The 21,513-nt window shown below is 42.7% G+C and overlaps 1 protein-coding gene across 4 annotated transcripts in view; it reads left to right on the forward strand.

Annotated features, from left to right (window-relative positions):
• LOC121282773 (SH2B adapter protein 2-like) overlaps positions 1–21,513 on the forward strand; it is a 145,410-nt gene that overhangs the window by 76,215 nt on the left and 47,682 nt on the right. For all 4 annotated transcript variants that reach the window (XM_041196541.1, XM_041196543.1, XM_041196542.1 and 1 more), the window contains 2 exons: positions 908–1,009; positions 14,029–14,120. In XM_041196541.1, the coding sequence (XP_041052475.1) occupies positions 908–1,009; positions 14,029–14,120 (194 nt within the window). The remainder of the gene's footprint in view (positions 1–907; positions 1,010–14,028; positions 14,121–21,513) is intronic.

Genomic DNA, 21,513 nt, shown 5'->3' on the forward strand with positions numbered 1-21,513 from the left:
TTTCAATCCTGGACTATAAACATTGCACCTCATTTGCTCCATTATAGAATTGAACAGCACAGAAAAAATCAAACAGTGTAAAAACTCAAACACATGCACAGAGTACAATATTTATTTTTATGTTCATTGTAGGTTGATTTTGAATGAGAAGTTTTATGAAAGGCCGGTATACTACTTGAAGACGTAAAAACAATAGTTGAAGATCCTCTGAGGGTGGCAGCACTGTTGGGTATCGCTTAGTTCCCTCTATTTTCCCATACTGCACAGTGTAAATTCTTCATGGGCAGCTGCATAAAAACAGTGATAGCTGATCAGACCCTGTTTTGTACTCTGCTCAATTTGCTTTTCCATTGACTATGGACAAACTGTCTGTCACAGGTATCGGATCAGTGAGATTGCTGTCTGACCATTGACAGCGGAAAGGATCAGTAGATGGTCCTCTCTGACGGGATGCACAGCGACACTGGTGGAAATAGCACAGATTTTAGGGGTAATCTGCATTACCACAAGGACAGAAGAAACAGGAGCAGGGGTAGGCCATTTGGCTCCTCAAGCCTTCTCCACTATTCAATAAGATCATGGCTGATCTGATTGTGGCTGTAAGTCCACTTTCCTCCATGACCCTGGACTCCTTTGTTGATCAAAAATCTTTCAGTCACAAAACTGGCCAGACAGCAGGGAAATGGTGAAAGAGGCAAAGTAGAATGAGAAACATGGAATGGATTTGAATGAAAAGCGCAATGTCTAAAATGTTAACCTGAACAGGGATTTACATTGAGACAGTCTGGGTTGATCTGTACTATAACACCACAAGGTCCACTTAGAAAAGGATTGTTTGCTCAGTGTCTGAACTTGGATCTTTTGATGTAATCAGTGACACACAATAACCTGATCCTTTCCTTAACAGTCTACAAAGCCCAGAGTCAGCATCCCACTTTCTGCAATCATTAAGGTCAGGACAACGATGCCACTGGAAATGCCGGATAAAGACAACACGTTTGTGCTGAAGGTGAGTGTGTGATGTGGGGTCAGGGGTGATTGTGCGATCAGCCAGTGGCTGCCACAAGTAACAATGCACACCTTTTACTATTGATCATTGCATAAGTATTGATTCTTCTTGGCATTGCTCAGGAACTTATCTTTCAATGTACATTTAGAGCATTGTGTTTTGTAGTATATATATTTAACTATTTTTGACCTGTGCCTACATTGGCTTATCTGCCAAGAAATCAGATCACAGTTGGAATCTCTTTATGGTTTGGGCGCGCCCAGATATCAGGCACCTGTGATGTCTGCTTCTTAAAGGCAGCTAGCACCTCTTAAAAAGAAGGTATGTTCTTGCTGCAGACAGCAAAACAGTTCTGAGTGAAGATATGCCTGAAGCAACTAGTGAGAGAGCACCAAGATTTTCTAATGCTGTCTTGGAGGACTGGTGCTGGAATTGGGCACAGAAAGTAATATCCTCTTCCACACAGAGAATAGGAAACCCTCTAGGCATCAACGTAGGAAACAGTGGGAAGAAATTGCAGAGCATATGTGAAAAGCAGAAGCTTTGCTCCCAGGACATTGCTGCAACGTCCAAAGAAATTATCTAACTAGCGTTGTTAAGGTAATACTTTTACTCCCTGCTCACAGTTGCACCATTTTACAGCATCAGGAATCTCAAGATTCTCAGCACTCAAAAGACTCCCCTCCCCACTACACTTCACTTACCTACATTCATTGCGCCACACATTGCTCCTCATGCTCACACACTCAACACTACTTCAACCCTCACATAGGTCATCCCATGCCCTTCTCTTTCATTTCAGCTACTGAGAATGTAGAAGCTCCTCTGCTAAGGGAGGAAGAAGCATGGTCACTTGGTCCGACTCTAGCAAACACCAGCTCAGATATTGACACCACACAGAGTTTAGAATCTAGGTTAGAGAAGATATTTGCAAATGGTGCTTTCCAGGACAAATGCTCTGGATCTATGCAGGGAAGGGTGCAGGACACTGCAGCTGCCAGCTTACAAAGAGCCACACATTAGCCTTGCTGCAGAGAATGCACATGCTGACTTTGAGGCCCAGGCTACTGAAGAATACTGATATACCAGGAACTGCCAAGTGCTCTAGGCAGCCTATACACCATGAGCTTATGCACCATGTTGTGTAGAATTGAGGATTGCAGCTCCAACTTATCTCAAGGCTTTGTGAGGAACATGGAGACCCAGTTCAATGTAAAGCAAGTGGTCAGTTCCATTAACATGACAGTAGCACCCACCAGTTTACAGTATCTGCTGGCAGCTCTGACAACAGCCATGAAACATATGTAATGTTTTTTTTAAATGAAAAGGCTGTGTCTTTATGTGAGTTTGGTGAATCTGTGTTTGTGTGTAAACGTGCGTGTTTCATTGTGATAGTGTGTGTGTGTGTATCTATATGTGTGTGTGTGTTTTTGTGGTATATGTGATGTCATGGATGAGAGGGGAAATCAGGGAATTATAGACCAGTTAGCTTAACATCTGTTGTCAGAAATTACTAGAATTTATAATTAAGAATAGGATGGATAAAGATCTTGAAAATTTTCAGCTAATTAGAGAGAGCTTACATGGATTTGTAAAGGGTAGCCATACTTGAAGCCTTACTTAGACTTAGAGCTTTCAGGTGCCTAGTGACACATGAGGCAGACAAAGCATGTGCTTATGTTATTTACCATAGCTAGTTTTTCCTGGAACAAGTTGCTAGCCTGTCGTCAGAGGCTCCACATCAAGCATGGCTAACCAGGGGATTCTCCCATCTGCCATAGGCATATTGAAACAATTTACAGGTTGATAGTCAACCTGTTTGTCCACATCGCCACAGTGAGACTTGAACCCGGAGCTTCTGGCTCAGAGGCAGGGACGGTGCCCACTACACCACAAGACCTCCCCATACTTAATGAACCTGAAGGATTTTTTTGAAGAGGTCACTGAAGTACTGGAGAGGGGAATGTCTATTAATGTTATTTATATGGACTTGTAGAAGGCATTTGATAAAGTCCCTCATAAGAGATTGTTAGTTTAAGTTGAAGCTGATGGAACTGAAGGCAATTTATTCAGCTGGTTAGGAAATTTGCTGAGTGGGTGGCGACAGGGAGGAGGGATAATGAGCAGGTACTCTAATTGGTAGGTTGTGACTGGTGGTGTCCCACAAGAATCTATGTTGGGGCCTCAACTACTCACCATATTCATTAATGACTAGGTAATGAGATAGGAAGTATTACAATCCCGTATAGACTGATAACTTTTAAAAGAAAGGAATGGAAGAAAACCGTTAGACAAGATCTCACTTTTTAAAATTTCTTTTAAAAACTTTTACTGTAACAGGCCAACTAAAATTAATAAAACTCAAACATTAATTGGTAGGTGAAGGATTTTTTCAAATGCAAAGGTAAATTTCATTTTAAATAGTCGATACAACAAAGATACTCCTCATGTAGTTACAAGCACTCGCAATACTTCCAGCACAGTTGTGGCACCACATGCAATCTCAGTCTTTCCAACTCACTTCCCGCTCAATCGTTTTGGCCCTTGGGTGGCATTCACCAGCAGCCATATTCCATCAAAGGTCTGTGGACACAATCAACATTGACAAGGCACATGTCTATGAACCGTCCCTCATTCGGGTCACAACAATCCTGATGGCACAGAATCCCAGAAACTCCCTTCTCCCAATGTCTTAAATTGTTTGGTTGACTCTGGCAAAATGGAGACAGTAGTAGTGGATCTGGTCCAGTCCACAATCCCCTATTCTCCCTGCCTTCAGCTCTCTGCCCTTTCCATCTGTATAACACATACAGTAACACAGTCCCTGCTCAATTTTTAAAGCCCTGTTTCAACACCAGGATCTGTTCTGAACTGCCTGCCACAAGATAAGCTGAAACCCGACACCATTGCAATTAGCTTTCTATTTATTTTCTGTTTCATCACCATAGCAACTTCAGGTCACATGGGCATTTCTTGGAACCTAATGATGACATAACCAAGAAACCACTTACCTCCTCCTCCAAATACTCCCCAAGTTTTGCTTTGGCCTTAAAGGGGACATTGCACAAAAATAAAATATAGGCTTTTCCCAAAGCACATGGGTCTTCACAAAAGCCATATACCCAAATTTACTGATGAGACAAAGATAGGTGGCATTGTAAGCAGTGTAAGAACATAGGAATGTAGGAGTGACAGGAAGAAAGTGCAGATCAAAGCATAAAATTACAAAGATATACCAACAGATTAAGTGAAAGGAAAAATTGGCAAATGGATTTCAATGCATTCAAATGTGAGGCCATCCACTTTGGACCTAAAATGGTTGGAACAGTGTACTTTCTAAATGGCTAAAGGATAGAAACTATGGAAGTTCATAGAATTTATGGGCCCAGGTATGTAAATCCTTAAAATGCCACGAATGGGTTCAAAAAAAGTAAAAAGGCTAATGGAATTATGGCTTTTATATCTAGGGGACTGGAATACAAGGAGGTAGAAGTCATGCTTAGCTATGCAAAGCCATGGTTAGACCACATCTGGAGTTTCTGTGAGCAGTTCTGGGCACCAAACCTTAGGAAGCATTAGTTTGCCTTTGAGGGTAAATTTGTCACAATGATATCTGGGCCGAGATTTTCATGCCTCCATCCATGTCAAACTGGAAGCCAGGGAGATTTGAAAATGGTAGGCAGGCTCCAAATCTGGAATTCCTGTCCCCATTCCCAATATGTGTAATTTTTATGATGCCAGGGTAAGGGTGAAAATAGTGAGCCCACACTCAGCAATCCCACCTTGGCCTACTCCATTGAAGAGTTGGGCAATTTAGACACTGGCCCCCCACCACCCCCACTGCTATTTTACAGAGTCAGGCTCATTTTGGGAAGAGATGTGGTTCACAGCACCTCAGGGGAGTCACGAACCTTAGCCAGAATTTTATGGCCCCATTGAGGCTGGGCAGGCCTGTAAGATGCGACGAGCCATTCAAAATTCCACTGACTGGCAGGGACGGAAAATCCTGCCAACGAGCGGGGCTGTAAAATTCCGCCCATAGTTTGGATTCTGGAAAATTTTGACAGGTAAGTTTATAAGGTTTCACCCATGCACCCCCATCCTCCAAGTCCCTCATATCTCCCTGTCCCATCCATACCCTCTCATATCTCCCATGGACTACATATCCGCCATGCCCCCTCCATGCCCAACTTGCTTTTTCCATATGCTTTCCATGCCCCCCTGATTCCTCCATGTCCACTTTTCCATTAAGCGCTATGTACAGAACCAATTAGCTATAATAACATTGGCAATTCTTTGAAATGCTCAGGTTAAACAAAATCACAAATCTCTTTTGAAAAAAACTGCTGTTCTTACAACCTTATAAAAGTGTCACTCAGACACAGCCATTCATAGTATCAATAACAAAAGCTTCATCCCACTTCACATCTCTTAACCTTGTTCAAATAAATGTATGGACATTGAAAAACAACACCAAAGAAACATCAACTTATTATAGCCTCATAAAGATGTCAATCAATCAATTAATCAAAACGCTCCCCTTCCACTGTATAAGCAGACCCCTGCTGGGCTGACTGCATTAGTGAATCATGGAACTCAGCCTAACATTCATAATAAGTTCATCTTGCAACTGTATAAACTGAAACAGATTGCCAGACTCCATTTCTCCAAATGACCTCATTACGAAAGTATGGCTGAACTCCATGACTCATTCATGCTGTCAGCTCAGCAGGGGTGTGTTCACACAGGTTGACAATTTTATAAGGTTAAAAGAGCAGCATTTCTTTTCAAAGGAGATTTTTAAATGTATTTTTTTCATGAATATTTCAAAGAATTGCCACTGTTATTATATGGCTCATTGGTGAGTGGGTATGGAGCATGCAGAGGCCATGGAAGGTGCTTGGAAGGGTGAGCATGGAGGGGGCATGAGAGATATGAGGGTGGATGGAGGTGGCATGGGGGCTATGAGGGGGCAGGGAGGGTGGGTGGTTGAGGTCTAGAGGGCCTTTACTATAACTGGGCCAAAGTCACATAGAACCAAGGTGATCCTTGTAACCAACATGCCGTGGCACTCGCTCGCCTCCGTGAGCCGCCTCTGGAGGTGACAGGCTCACCTTCAACACATCCCCCCTTCCCCATAATGAAAATACAAGTAGGCAGGTGCCTTTTTAAAGGAGATGTGTCTGCCTGATCAGGAAGGTTCCGTCTCAACCTTCCAGCTTCCTTGATGGAAATCTGGCCTCTGGTCTCCTAGGGTTAAGTTATGAGGAGAGATTAAACTAGGATTGTATTCCCTGGGATTTCGAAGATTAAGGGATGATTTGATGTAAGTTTTAAAGATATTAAAGGGAAAAAATTGGGTAGATTGGAAGAAACTATTTCTGTTGGTTGGTAGTCTGAGACTAGAGGGCATAGTCTAGAGGTTAGAGTCAGGTCTTTCAGAAATGTAATTAGGGAACACTTCTTCATGCAAAGAGGTAGAAATTTTGAACTCTATTCTTCAAACGGTAACTTCTTCTTATCATGTCCACGGACAGTCTATACATGGCCCAGCCAGAACTGGACACATTTTTGTGCCTTGGTGTTGAATTCAGCAAGATCTGCAGCAGTGCAGGGTTCCTCTAGTGATAGGCATTGCAGGAGATGTTGCAGAGTCTGTGGCTCAGTTCCACATTCACAAGTTGTCGGGCTGGTTGTATATCCCTATTTGCTTAGTGACACCTTTGAACAACCTACACCAGTCCTAAGTCTGTTAAGGTACTTCCAGGTTGCCCAGTTGTAATTAGCTCCTGGGGGAAGGCTTTCATCTGGTAGAATTTCCATCGCTGTTCGAGACAGGGGAGCTGGTTTTTCCACAAGGCGATGTGGGCTTCAGATGGAGTTGATTGTAATGGAACAACACTGTTCATGAAGCTCTTCCTTGACTTTAGGCGGCTGGGTGTAAATGTATGACCATGTAGAGGGTGCCTCTCATCTGATGTTTGACAGAGTCACTCTTTCTTGCTGGCTTCCATTCTTCTAATATCAGGGAGAGCGATACCTGCCAGGATATATAGGCTGTTGGTGTTTGTTGGTTTTAAACAATCTGTGATAAGTCGGCAGCTTGCATTCAGAATGGCATCCTTCTTCTTAGCATGAGTAGATCTTTCCCATGCAGGGCAGGCGTATAACCGGTAACTGATGCTAGATCAATTGTTAAGTTTAAAACTGAGATTGAGAGATTTTTGTTAGCCAAGGGTATTAAGCGATACGGGTCAAAGGACATAGATCAGCTATAGAAACCATGGAAATTTAATTCACGGAAAGTGGCCATTCAGCCCATTGTGTCTGTGCCAACTGACAAGGAACCATCCATTCTCCAGCTCTTGCTCCGTATCCTTGCAGGTTATGATACTCAAAATGCATATCCAAGTACATTTTAAATGTTTCTGCCTCAACCACCATTTAAGAAATTGAGTTCCAGATCCCCAACACCCTCTGGGTGAAATAAATTCCCCTTGAATCCCCTCTAAACCTCCTACTACTTACCCTCAATCAATGCCATCTGGTTATGCACCCCTGAACCAAGGAGAAGAGGGCCTTCCTATCTACTGTAACTACCCCTCATAATTTTATACACTTCAATTAGGTCCCCCCTCAGCCTCCTCTGATCCAAAGAAACCAGGCCGACCTATCCAATCTTTGTTCATAACTAAAATTTTCCTGTCCAGGCAACATCCTCATAAATCTCTTCTGTACCTTCTCTAGTGCAATCTCATCTTTCTGAAAGTACTATGATCAGAACTGTGTGCAGTACTCTAGCTGTAGCCTAACTAGTATTTTATACAGTTCCAGCATAACCTCTCAGCTTTTGTATTCTATGCCTCGGCTAATTAAGGCATGTATCTTATATGCCTTCTTATCTACCTGTCCAGCCACCTTCAGAGATCTGTGGACATGCACTTCATGGTCCCTCTATTCCTCTACACTTCTCAGTATCCTACCATTTATTGTGTATTCCCTTGCCTTGTTAGCCTTCCCTGAATGCATTATCTCATATTTCTCTGGACTGAACTCCATTTTCCACTGCTCTGATCACCTGACAAATCCCTTGATACCTTCCTGCAGTCTAAAGCTTTCTTCTTCATCAGCCAGCACATGGCCAATTTTTGTATTGTCTGCAAACTTCTTAATCATGTCCCTAACATTCAAGTCCAAATCATTGATATATACCATGAACAGCAAGGGACTCAGTACTGAACCCAGTGAAACTCCACTGGAAACAGCCTTCCAGTCACAAAAACACCCACTGATCGTTACACTTTGCTTCCTGCCACTGAGCCAATTTTGGATATACTGTGGAGAAATTCCCTGCTCCAAACAAGTCTACTTCTCTACTAAAAATGTTACTATTAGCTACACAAAGAATAGAATAAAATCAAAGTCTTATATATAAAAAATAAGGATCCAATGTATGACTTAAATTGAGGACTGAATGACATCTGTAAGTGTTAGTCCAATTAACCTACTTTACCTGAAGACTGCACTTGCTTTTGACGAACACCACAGAGACTGACTAGTAATAGATACATATTTGATGTCTTATGATCGCTCAGCAACTTCTTCCCATATCCTCCTAGCGCAGAGCTACAGGCCTAAGTACTCACTATGATTTCTAAATGGATTGCTTTCCGATTATTTTAAAAATCTCCTTTAAGTGTGTCCACCTTAAACATACACTCAATCAAAGGGGTCTCAATTCCTATTGGATCATTTACACTCGGAGACATGATTCAATGTTGAGAGGGAGCTCTATCAAATTCATTCCATGCAACAGGATGATTTCACATTCCCAGCTCAGGACCATGTCAACACAATACTGGGCTTTTACATTAAATCAACATTTGATCAATGTTCTCTCTGCAATGCTATCAATGGTCTGAATCTGTGCACACTGGGCTATTCCTAATCCAGGGGTACTGGGGCTAATTGCAGAACCCTCTACCAGCACCTACTCAGATCATCTAACTCAGTAATATCAGGGATTAAATCTGAGAGTGTTTGGACGGTATGGTTCAATTACTCACTGCCTGAGCTATTAGAATTGTCAGTTGAACCTTTTTTTTTAAAAGTGTTAAATAAGAATTTCTGCTTCTGTGTGTGTCTGCATGTGTAGTCAACGACTACCCTTCCAGGAGCACCGTAATTGGCTTCGGGCAAGGGTTTCCTGACTTTGTCCGTTTATAATTAAGAGTCTGCTCAATTTCCTGGCAAGGATCAATTAATGCTGCATTTAGTGGTCCCTGTTGGGAAGAGATTTTTTGCAATCTCAACCTTTCATCCACAATCAGTATAAAGAGACCACTGAAATTATTTTTAAAAACGCAACAGGTCTTAAGCAAAGTACCTGGGTTGAACATTTTAACAACATACTTCCAGCTGTTTTTAAGCACTCCAATTTGTTTAACTTTGCCATTCAAGTTTTTATGTATTTCTTCCTTTTTTCTGTCAAGCTTAACACAATATTTGCTTGAAATGTTCAGTAAACAATGAAAGATGTCTTGGTAGCATATTCTTCCAGGTCTCTCCTCTCCTGACCTGATTACAACCTTGGTCAAAACTTGGACAAAATAGCTGAATTCCAGAGGTTAGGTGAGAGTGACTGCTTTGACATCAATGTAGTATTTGACCAGGTGTGGCATCAAGGAACCCTAGCAAAACTGGCGTCAATGGCAATCATGGGGAAAACTCTCCGGTGGTTGGTGTCATACCTAGCACAAAGGAGGATGGTTGTGGTTGCTGGAGGTTAATCATCTCAGTACTGGAACATCGCACCATGAGTTCCACAGGATGGTGTCCTAGGCCCAACCATCTTCAGCTGTTTCATTATTGACCTTCCCTCCATCATAAGGTCAGAAGTAGGGATGTTCACTGATGATTGCACAAAGTTTAGAACCATTCACAATTCCTCAGAGACTGAAGGGATGGGCATAATATTTTTTTATTCATTCATAAGTTGTAGGTGTCACTGACTGGGCCAGGATTTATTGCCCATCCTAATTGCCCTTGAGGACGTGGTGCTGAGCTGCCTTCTTGAACCGCTGCAGTCCATGTGGTGTAGGTGACCCACAGTGCTGTTAGGGAGGGAGTTCCAGGATTTTTACCTGGCAACAGTGGGGGAACAGCGATATATTTCCAAGTCAGGATGACGAGTGACTTGGAGAGGAATTTCCAGGAGGTGTTGTTCCCATGTATCTGCCGCCCTTGTCTTTTTGGATGGTAGTGGTCGTGGGTTTGGAAGGTGCTGTCTAAGGAACCTTGGTGAATTCGTGCAGTGCATCTTGTAGATGGTACACACTGCTGCTACTGTGCGTCGGTGGTGGAGGGAGTGGATGTGGATGGGGTGCTAATCAAGTGGGCTGCTTTGTCCTGGATGGTGTCAAGCTTCTTGAGTGTTATTGGAGCTGCATTCATCCAGGCAAGTGGGGAGTATTCCATCACACTCCTGACTTGTGCCTTGTAGATGGTGGACAGGCTTTGGAGAGTCAGTAAGTGAGTTACTTGCCACAGGATTCCTAGGGCAGAATTTTCAGTTTTGGCGGGTGGGCACGGTCAGCGGTCCGTTCCCCAGCCAATCCCAGACCCACCGACCGCGAATTCACACTGGCTGGCCGATTAACAGCCAGCCATCGTGAATCACGTGCTGAAAGGCTCAGTGCCACTGGGTTGGGGATGGGAGGAGGGCAAGCGCTGAAGTCAGCGCGGATGCAGGTGAGTGCTCACAGAAAGCTCCCTGAAGGCAGAGAGCTGCCTCAGGAAGCTGAAGACATGAGCGACCTAAAATAAAGGTCACAGCAACTGGAAAAAATTTTCCAAACTTCATAACCAGTCACCTGAAAATATAGACAATGAAAATTCTGTCCGCAGAAATTTATTTTTATTTTAATTTATCGCAGAAACCTCATCCCAACTGTGAATGAGGTTTCCTGAATAATGCAAAGGCTGCCTGGCCGATTCGCCCGCCATAACATTGGACGGGCATTGAAAAACTGTTAATTACACCATTAATTGGTTTAATTGTCCTCTTAATTGTCAGTGGGCACGATTCCAAGTTTAACGTGCGCTCGCTGACCGAAATATTGTGCAAGTGTGCAATGATGTCGGAACGCTCACCCAATGTCATCATGCGCTACTTCAAGCTCAAGCCGGTCGAGCGCTCACCCACCCACTCAACAAAAAATTCTGCCCCTAGCTTCTGACCTGCTCCTGTAGCCACAGTATTTATATGGCTAGTCCAGTTCAGTTTCTAGTCATTGGTAACAATGGTAACTCCCAGGATGTTGACAGTGGGGTTTCAGTGATGCTAATGCCATTGAATGTCAAGGGTGGATGGTTGGATTTTCTCTTGTTGGCGATGGTCACTGCCTGGCACTTGTGTGGCACAAATGTTACTTGATACTTGTCAGCCCAGCCCGGATATTGTCCAGGTCTTGCTGCATTTGGACATGGACTGCTTCAGTGTCTGAGGAGTCGCAAATGTTGCTGAACATTGTGCAATCATCAGCAGAGATTCCCCCCCAATTCCCGCTGACTCCAGTTTTGCTAGGGCTCCTTGATGCCATATTTGGTCAAATATTGCCTTGACTTCAAGGGCAGTCAATCTCACCTCTTTTCTGGAGTTCTGCTCTTTTGTCCATGCTTGAACCAAGGCTGTAATAAGGTCCTGATGGAATCCAAACTGAACAAGTCAGCAGGTTATTGCTAAGCAAGTGCTACTTGATAGCACTGCTAGCCTAACCAGCAATGCCCACAAACCATGAACAAATAAAAAAAAAGTAAGGAGGCCAGGACTGTACAGAGTACTCTAGGTGCAATGCCCTGTACAGTTGTAGTAGGACTTCCCTACTTTTATACTCCATGCCCCTTGCAATAAAGGTCAAAACAGCAACTGTCAAGGGATGGCTGTTCACAGAATGTCACCATGATCTCACATTGACTTGGACAAGACAAGGACGGACCATGCAGGATATGAGGAATGTCAAAGATGCTATTCAAACTAATCCTTTTGGTCCTTCTTGGAGACAGATCAAGTTATATCACATCACATCAGGCCAAGTTGCTCCAGCACCTATTGTTAAGGACTATAGAGAGACCAAAGAAAAGAGAAGGGAAGCATTGTCAGAAGTGACTACAACACCAGGATGTCAGCTTTCATGATCCTGTCAAGAAGATGAAACTGAGGACTTTCAAGGACACAGGAAAATGTATGGTAACCAAAGTAAAGGTTGGGAGATTGCTCTGAAAACAGATCAAAACTTATTTGTCAGACTATTCGTTGTTGGACCAGTTGGTGATTTTCTGCAGTGCATCTTGTAGGTGGTACACACTGCTGCCATTGTTCTATGGTGGCAGAGGGAGTGAATGTTTGTGGAAGGGGTGCCAATCAAGTGGTCTGCTTTGTCCTGGACAGAGTCCAGCTTCTTCAGTGTTGTGGGAGCTGCACTCATCCAGGTTAGTGGGAAGTATTCCATCACACTCCTGACTTGTGCCTTGTAGATGGTGGACAGGCTTTGGGGAGTCAGGAGGTGAGTTACTTGCCAAGGATTCCTAGCCTGTGACCTGCTCTAGTAGCCATGGTATCTATATGGCTAGTCCAGTTCAGTTTCTGGTCAATAGTAAGCCCCAGGAGGTTGATAGTGGGGGATTCAGTGATGGTAATGCTATTGAATGTCAAGGAGCGAAGGTTAGATTCTCTCTTGTTGGAAAAGTTAGGGACATCATATGCTGTTTTGCAATCTCTCCACGAAGAACTAGAGGCATACACTCATGAAGTCTATGGGCAGGTTGAATGTGGAGACATGAACCAGGCCAGATATCAAATCTTCAGGACCAGAAGATATGCAGAGAAGCGTTTGACAACAAATAAAGATTTATTACAGGCATATACTGCGTGCCAATTACCAATCTGCAATGCACAACCGATGTCTTCAGAACATCCCAGAAATCCCATCTCCAAACGACAATGGGTGGGAACTAGAAAATGAAATACTTGTCATAGACTGGATGACACTTCATCCAACACCAGCAAGTGTAATACAGCTGTACCATTGTTCATGCAAAAAGACACAGTGTGCACAAAGGACAGTGCTCTGTCTCCTCAGCAAACTACCTTCCCTGACAACTGCTCATGTGTAGATTGTAGATTATTACCTGGGACTTCCATGGCTCAGGAGGTAGATACCCTCTGTTCAGATAATGATGATGATGATGATGATTCACGGATATGCAAATATTGGACAAAATATGTAAGTAAGTATTAATGAATGAGAAAATAGTATTGGGAAAGATACTACCCACCCCGCACCAATCTCTATCTCCCTCCCCTTTATGACCAAAGGACCATTTACAGCTTACTGGGCAAAAATGGGATGATAAATGAGTGCAGGCGTCCCTTTAAAGTTTAAATAATCCTGCATGGAATAAATGGTTACTGTAGTAATTTCTTCCAAAATAACTTAGATTTATCTATAAGTGCACCATAAGATAATTCCACATCCCAGATGTCCTCAGCGATGCACCTTTTGACCATTGCTTATAACACCCATGTTCAAAATTTAGCAGTAATGGTGATATAACCATTGTTAGTGAAAGAAGGTCCATAGAATTTTTTTTTCACTTTTTTGCAACTTCTCAGTAACACTCAATTTTCCAACTTAGGAAAAAGCAGTTTTGCTTCAGATACATATTTTACAATGATTCTGGCTACTTCCCGGGTAGGAGTTATGGAACTTAAGTCCGTAGTCTAGTAGCTGATACAAGGTCATGCAATTTTGTTGCTTGACTCTTGACCTGTACGGGTGTACTGGATACGAAGATCCATTAAGCATCCTGCTGACTAATGCCGAGTAGAAAGTGTGGCAGAACCTCAGATCTCCTGGTCCTCAGAAACATTACCTAACATACTGAAAATATGCATATGATTATATTTTGGTGCAAAATTCTATCCTACTAGAAAGACTCTGTGATTTGTCATGTGGCAGGTGGAGAATGGTGCAGAGTACATCCTGGAAACGATTGACTCCTTACAGAAACACTCCTGGGTGGCTGACATTCAGGACTGCATGGATCCAGGGTAAGAGGAACTTCTCTGCTCAGATATTTGGATCTGCAGAAGGGTTGAGTGGAAATATTTTACATAGAAAAATATACCACAGTAAATGGAAGCTGACATGAGGTATAATAATTGTAATTGATATTTATTATATATTACAGGTGCTACATTTAGTTTTGGACAGTAATAAAAAATGGATAACAGAGTTAGAGTTTTACACTGCACACAGGTTGCCAATTTGCTATTGCCCGTTTTGTGTTACCGCTCAAGGTGAATTGTATCCCCTTTGTCTCTGGTATTGTTAAGCTTCCAACTGTTTTACAAAGCAGGAATCTGAATGTTGGAAACAATTCTCAATGTGATTAACACAGCCATTGGATTCTGCAGTTCTTGCAAGAACAAGAGTATGTGTAGCTGATGGTTCAGGAATTTTACTAACAAGGAGTTAGTTTGTGTCAGTGAGAATAGCAGGAAAGATTCTATTGGGCGTGCAGCCTAATTGATGCTGGAGTCTATGGATCACTCTCCTAGCAAGCAGGGTCACACAAAGGTAACAGAAAGCAGTGGAACTTTCAAGGTGTTACTTGTCTCATAAGAGCAATCAAGGACTGCTGCAAAAATAGATAATGATGCAGGGCATTGTGAGGCTGGGAGGATCATTGGGCCAATGAAGTGGCATCAGTGGGTTATGTTCTCCTGCAAGGGTGCACAATTACACAAGAATGAGCCTGTGTCAATTTTCCACTGGTTAAAATCTGCTAACAGTCAAGATCAGTAGGGTTTTCCGGAGTTAAATAACTCACAGGTTCAATAACAAACCCGTAACAAACAGTAACAAACACGTGAAACTTTCCTTGGGGTCCAAAGAGAAAATTATTCAGAGTTGGTGTTGAACCCGAGAACCTGGGATCCTGTTATATTTCTGGGTCTTTTCTGTCTTTCTTATCCTAGATACTTTAGCTTCTGTGTTTCAGCATGAATGAGTTTTCAGATTCTCATTGTCTCAAGAATATCTTAAGACGCTCTGATGTCTCGGCTACTTTTGGGTATATGCCCAGAATGGAAAACCATTCTGTAATATTTTCTTTGGTTGCTGGATCTATCCTGTGCCCTTACAGGACCTCTCTCATGTCTTTGACAAGCAGCAGTGATTCAGAAGATTGGAGATTTTGCTATCAACCAATTAAATTATACTCCACGTCGATTTCCTATCCCATTTCCTGGAAAGGAAAACAACCTATATTCATTGCCAGTCACTATCTTTATCTCTACTGCCCGATTGTCAGGCTCTGCAACTGTAAGATCAAAGAAGCACAACTAAAGAATGTCAATTTGTTGAAGCTATCTGGAGCCTTCCAATTCATAACTGGATATTTCATTGCCATGGTATCAAAATTTCTTGCTTCTAAAATTTACTTTCCCAAGACTTTCCCTTCAAGCAACTTTTCCTCAATGGAAAAAAAAAGAGTGCCATCTACTGCACCTGCAGCATGGGACCTCTGCCATGCTCCGCGGTTTGAGGCTGCAGCATGGGCTCTCAGCCTCTGCATTGGGAAACTTTACCCACGGAGCTCTGTTCGGTAGGAGAAATCGACTTTTCCAGCCCTATTATAGCAGAACACTGCCTCTCTGGTTGCCTACCATTCCAATACACTTCCCCTTCAACTATTCACTCTCTGAGTACAGATTCTTGAGGGTGATTTTCATACCAGGTCCCATACTTTAGCTGCTGCTGCTACTTTCAGCTGTTTGCTAGTGTTTTCCAAGGCTTTATGGCTTCTCCTGTTGTCCAAGGATGTCACTGCTTTGTGATCGCTGCCACCACATTGCACACTGCTGTCACTATGTCACGCACTGCTGTCACCATGTTGTGATATTGGTTCTTAACACAAACGTACTGAACACTATGAGAATGATTAGTAATCTAAATTAAGGTTTTTGTTTAAATTGAGGAACAACAGGATCCCAGGAAGCTCTTTATACATTTGTTAACCTACTGATCAACACTGCTCCAATGACTGTATCTGCTATGTTAACTTGCATTACTTACTGGGATCATGTACACCAAACCATTCACAATTCAGTAGTATGTTAATCAGCATGTTAAACTACATGCACCACAAAGCAATATCACAACATCCACCAGACCCACATGCTACAGCTGCAACACATCACCTGCCCTGCCATCTTTATTTTGTTTTTACTCAACAAATTAGGTTTCAAGTTTAGAATATCACTCAACAATTATCCATAGCTATATTATGGAGTTTAACTAGTTGCTCTGTAAATTTAATATAATACTTAAATCTCCCCAGTACTGGTTTAAACTACTGCCTCAGTTTAGTAGGGGAAAATAACTTAAAACTCATCAATCACCTATCTGCACACCTAATTAATGCCTGTGGGCTTCAGCTCTTGGGCCTCATTATCGCCGGCTCCCTCTCTCAGACAACTCTTATCTCTTTGTACCAAATTCCCCCACTTACCGAATTTCCTCATTTACCAAATTCCCAGATTTAGGCACTTGTTCTCACTGCACTCAAGTCTCCACGACCACCTTTGGGTGACTTACTTTGTGCATCTGCTAGACTTCCTGTATTTATACTTGCTCAGGTTCCAATAAGGATTTGAATAATTTTCAGCTAGTTTCAAAAGGTGCAGCCAGTCCTACACACAAATGAACCACTAACACCACATTCATTATGTAGCTATGGTGACAACCGATTGCACCTTCACAACATTTGTTTTTATTTTGGCCGAAGATATAATCTCAAGTGTCTCTGCTTTTAAACTATATTTTGACTGCATTAAAGAATTGTATAAAATGAAACTAAACAAAAATGTTTCATAGCATCCAACTTCCTACAGTTATCAAAGATTTGGTGCTTATGAATCATGAGTAGATTCACAAACTTTTATCCAGACCTCAAACTCTCATTCAAATGACATTACACTCCTTCCATGGTGCCTTTCTTTCGGGTTAGCGCTTTTCCTGATGTGCATATTTATATTTTCACTCACACTGTGGCATTGTTGTTTATTTGTAACTTTTTTACTGATGCATAAGCATTGACCAATTCATTTTGACATGTCACACATGTCAAAGTCCTAAATAGCAGCTCTCACATACTAAAATCCAATAAATCTTCAGTTATATTCAATAACTTTGATATATCTGAACTGCAGCTTTTTAATATTATATTAATCCCAGGATGCCACACAATGGCCTTATCAGATACGCATATCCATCTCGATCTTACATTATACTGTGTATGTCACAATTACCTCACAATCTTTATGCACTTACAGATATTGCCCTGAATGCCCATGGGGCAGTAGGGTGCCCTTTGTGCCCTCAGCCTTCACCTGGAAGTGATCTTTGCACATATCCTTACACGCATTCAGTCAAAGTCTTCTCACATTTCAGCAGCCGAATGTCATTCAAACATGTCATCTTATGGACCATAGCTTCGATATAGGTACTGGCTCATCTCATCTCAACAATTAGGAATATGATTCTGAAAAGTAAGGACTCACTTGACACCATTCAGCTCATGTATAGAAAAGACTCTTGCAATCATTGGAAAATAGGCCATGAAGAATGCAAGAGGTGAGTGAAAAGAAGGAAAGCTGTCAGGTCAGGATTGGGTTCCTCCTCTTTCCGTTAGCTAACTGCTGGCACTTTATCTGAAAGGTGTATGTGAAGGTTGCTCCTTAGAGCATCATTATAACCATTACTTTTTGCAGGTGAGCCAGATTTAGTCCTGCACATCTAGCAACAGACAGCATCATTTACTTTCTCCCTCCCAAACACCACCTCAGTTACATCATCATAGAATTTGGTGAGTACAATCGTCGTTGGCTGTCCCTCAATAAGAAGATGACATCTTCTCAGGGTTGTGAGTTTCTGCCATGGGTTTACACATGACTGAATAGATTCTCAACCCACAGGTCTTTGGGCACATGGAGCAGGACGTCTCACAATGTAGTAGGATCCGGAGTGCAGGATTTTCTTCCTTTTCTTTCTTTCCGTGCCGCCGCTCTGCCCCATCATTAAGGAGTTGGGACTCGAAGCGTGATGCAGCTTGATGGACAGGTAGTCGCCATTCTGAATGATAATGAATGCTGGTAGAAGCCTGTGTGTGACTTTATTTAATGTGGGGACCTTGAGGCGCTGCCATTGTCCACACAATCTCAACAGGTTGGTGTCAGATTTCACTGACATGTCAAACCACGATGATTGGGATCACCTGATGCTACAGCCTTCTTCCACCTTTGCAAAAGGTGAGACTCTCAGTCTTCCTTCGCATGTTCTGCCATTGAGAACTTTTGGACTGCACTTTGTCTGGCACCTCCCCCAACCTTGCCGCCTGGGTGGCCTTAACAGAAGCAAGGAACTCCTGATGGCATCTCTCAAAGCGTCATCAGAAGGTACAAGCCTCTCCGCCACATCAAGGTGGCAATCCATGGAGAAGAGAGAGTGCAATAGAGAGGAGTACATAACCAAGAGAAACAGATGATGGCAGAGAAGGACAAGCAACCTTAGGCAGTTTATATATCACCTCAGCTGATAGCTCAGGGGATCTAGATTACACAAATCCTCTTTATAAAAAACATCACTAAAGAGCACCTATCAAAAGCAATATAAAAAGCATCTTTCTGAGCATCTAGCCTAACAGCAGGTATTGAGGTTCAAGTTGACACTTGTGTTGGAAATGGTATCCTGGGTGGAACCTTCATGTACTGGACGCCTACATGACACTGCATCCATCATGTACATCTGGCAGCTTCAAGGACATCAGCAAAAGCTCTCCAATGGTAAAGGCTTCAGGAGCTTTTTCCATAGAAGCACAGAGAGTACTGTAGTAGAAATCTGGGTGCTAGAGCCAGTCTTACCTGTTCTGACCAACAAGCTTGAGATAGGACCTCGCTGATCTCAGTTGTTCTATTACCTGTTGTCACACTGAAAAGTAATCATAGTGAATCAAGTGACAGTGGGGCAACATTTAGGGGACAGTGATCATTGTATCATAAGGTTTGGGATGATTGGTGGAAAGGATATTGGTCAATCCAGAGTAAGAATAATCAACTGGCAGAGAGTGGACTTCAATGGAGCAAGAACGGAGCTGGGCCAGATAGACTGGAACCAAAGTTTGGTAGGAAAAACAGTAGCTGAACAATGGGCTACCTTCAAAGAGGAGATGGTTTTGGCACAGCCAAAGGGAAGGATAGGATAAACAAATCCAGAGCTCCCTGGATGACAAAGGAGATAGGAATTAAGTTAAATAAGAAAAAGTGTGCTTACGACAGGTGTCAGGTAGCAAATGTAATTGAGAACCAAGCTGAATACCGAAGGTGCAGAAGGGATATGAGAAAGCAAATACGAGAAGCAAAGAGGGATTATGAGAAAAGACTGGTGGCTAACATAAAAGGAAATCCCAAAGTATTCCATAAGCACATCAATGGTAAAAGGGTGGTAGAAGGAGTAGGGCCGATTAGGGACCAAAAAGGGGATTTACACATAGAGGCAAGAGGCATGGCTGAAGTGTTAAATAAATACTTTGCAACTGTCTTTACCTACGAGGCAGCTGCTGCCCAAGTCATAGTGACAGAGGAGAAAACTCAGTATCTAGAAGGGTTTAAAATTCATAAGGAGAGGGTATTGGATAAGCTGTCAGTACTTAAAGTTGATAAGGCACCGGGACCGGATGAGATGCATCCAAGAATATTGAAGGAAGTGAGAGTGGAAATTGCAGAGGCACTGGCAATAATCTTTCAATGTTCCCTGGATTCGGGGGAGATGCCAGAGGAATAAAGAATTACAAACATTACGCCCTTGTACAAAAAAGGTTGTAAAGATCTTCCCTCAATTACAGACCAGTCAGTTTAACTTTGGTGGTGGGGAAACTTCTAGAAACAATTATTCGGGGTAGAATTAATAGTCACATGGAAAATGCGGATTAATTCAGAAGAAGCAGCATAGATTTGTTAAAGGAAAATCGTGTCTAACTAACTTGCTGGAGTCTTTTAAAGAGATAACAGGGATGGTTGATGAGGGCAAGGCCGTTGATGTGGTGGTTGTGGGCTTCCAAAAGGCATTCAATACAGTGCTACACAACAGACTTGTGAGGGACGTTATAGGTCATGGAATAAAAGGGACAGTAGCAACATGGATACAAAGTAGGCTGAGAGATAGGAAACAGAGTAATGGTTAATGGGTATTTTTTGGGCTAGAAGAGGGTTTGTAGTGGAGTTCCCCAGGGGTCAGTATTGGGACCCCTGCTTTTCCTGATATATATAAATGATCTAGATCTTGGTGTGCAGGGGACAATTTCAAAGTTTGCGGATGACACAAAACTTGGGAGAATTGCAAACTGTGAGGAGGATAGTGTAGAGCTTCAAAAGGACATTGACACACTGGTAGAGTGGGCAGATAGGTGGCAGATAAAGTTCAATGCGGAGAAGTGTGAGGTGATACACCTTGGTACAAAGAGCATGGAGAGAAAGTATAAACTAAAGGATACTATTCTAAAGAGAGTGCAGGTCCAGAGAGACCTGGGTGTATCTGTACATACGTCATTGAGCAGAATTTTGCCCTTGGTGTGTGAGATCGGTAGGGGCGGTCGAGAAGCCGACAGTGCACTGTGATTTCATGGTGGTGGGCCCACCCAGTGTGAAATGCAAGATGCGCTGAGCGCTGCCAGTGCAGGTGGCAGGAGGAGGGTGAGCAAGCCTAGCGTGAACTTTACACATGCATGGAGCTGCCTCAGGGAGATGAAGAGATATTTTTGAAAAATAATAAAGAGCAGAAAAATGTAATGAAACATGTCCCCACATGTGACTCTGTCACATGAGCAGGGACTGCTTTCAATTAAAAAAATAAGGTTTTAATCTCTTTTGTATTTGCTTTCAGAAACCTCATCCTGCCCATGGATGAGGTTTCCAAAAAATGCAAAGGCTGCAAGGCCTTTTTGCTTGCCCACCAACCGGTTGGTTGAACTGGCAGTGAAAAATTAATGTCAGTTGATAACTTAATGGATATAACAGGCCTTTTAATTGCTGGTGGGCGCGCTGCCGGCTCCGGCACACACCCACCTACCAAACTATCGCGTGGTTGCGCATTGACGTCGGCATGTTCAGCCAACATCATTGCGCATCATTTCACGCTCGGTTGGGACAGGCGTGCACCTACCCACCGAACTAAAAATTCTCGCCTTTAAAGATGGCAGGACAGGTAGAGAGAGCTGTTACTAAAGCATACAGTATTCTAAGCTTCATTAATAGGGGTATAGAGTACAAGAGCTGGGAGGTTATATAAGACGCTGTTTAGACCTCAGCTGGAGTATTGTGTACAGTTCTGGGTGCCATACTATAGGAAGGATGTGAATGCTTATTAGAGAGAATGCAGAAGAGG

The sequence above is a fragment of the Carcharodon carcharias genome, chromosome 10, assembly GCF_017639515.1.
Source record: "Carcharodon carcharias isolate sCarCar2 chromosome 10, sCarCar2.pri, whole genome shotgun sequence".
Lineage (NCBI taxonomy): Eukaryota > Metazoa > Chordata > Chondrichthyes > Lamniformes > Lamnidae > Carcharodon > Carcharodon carcharias.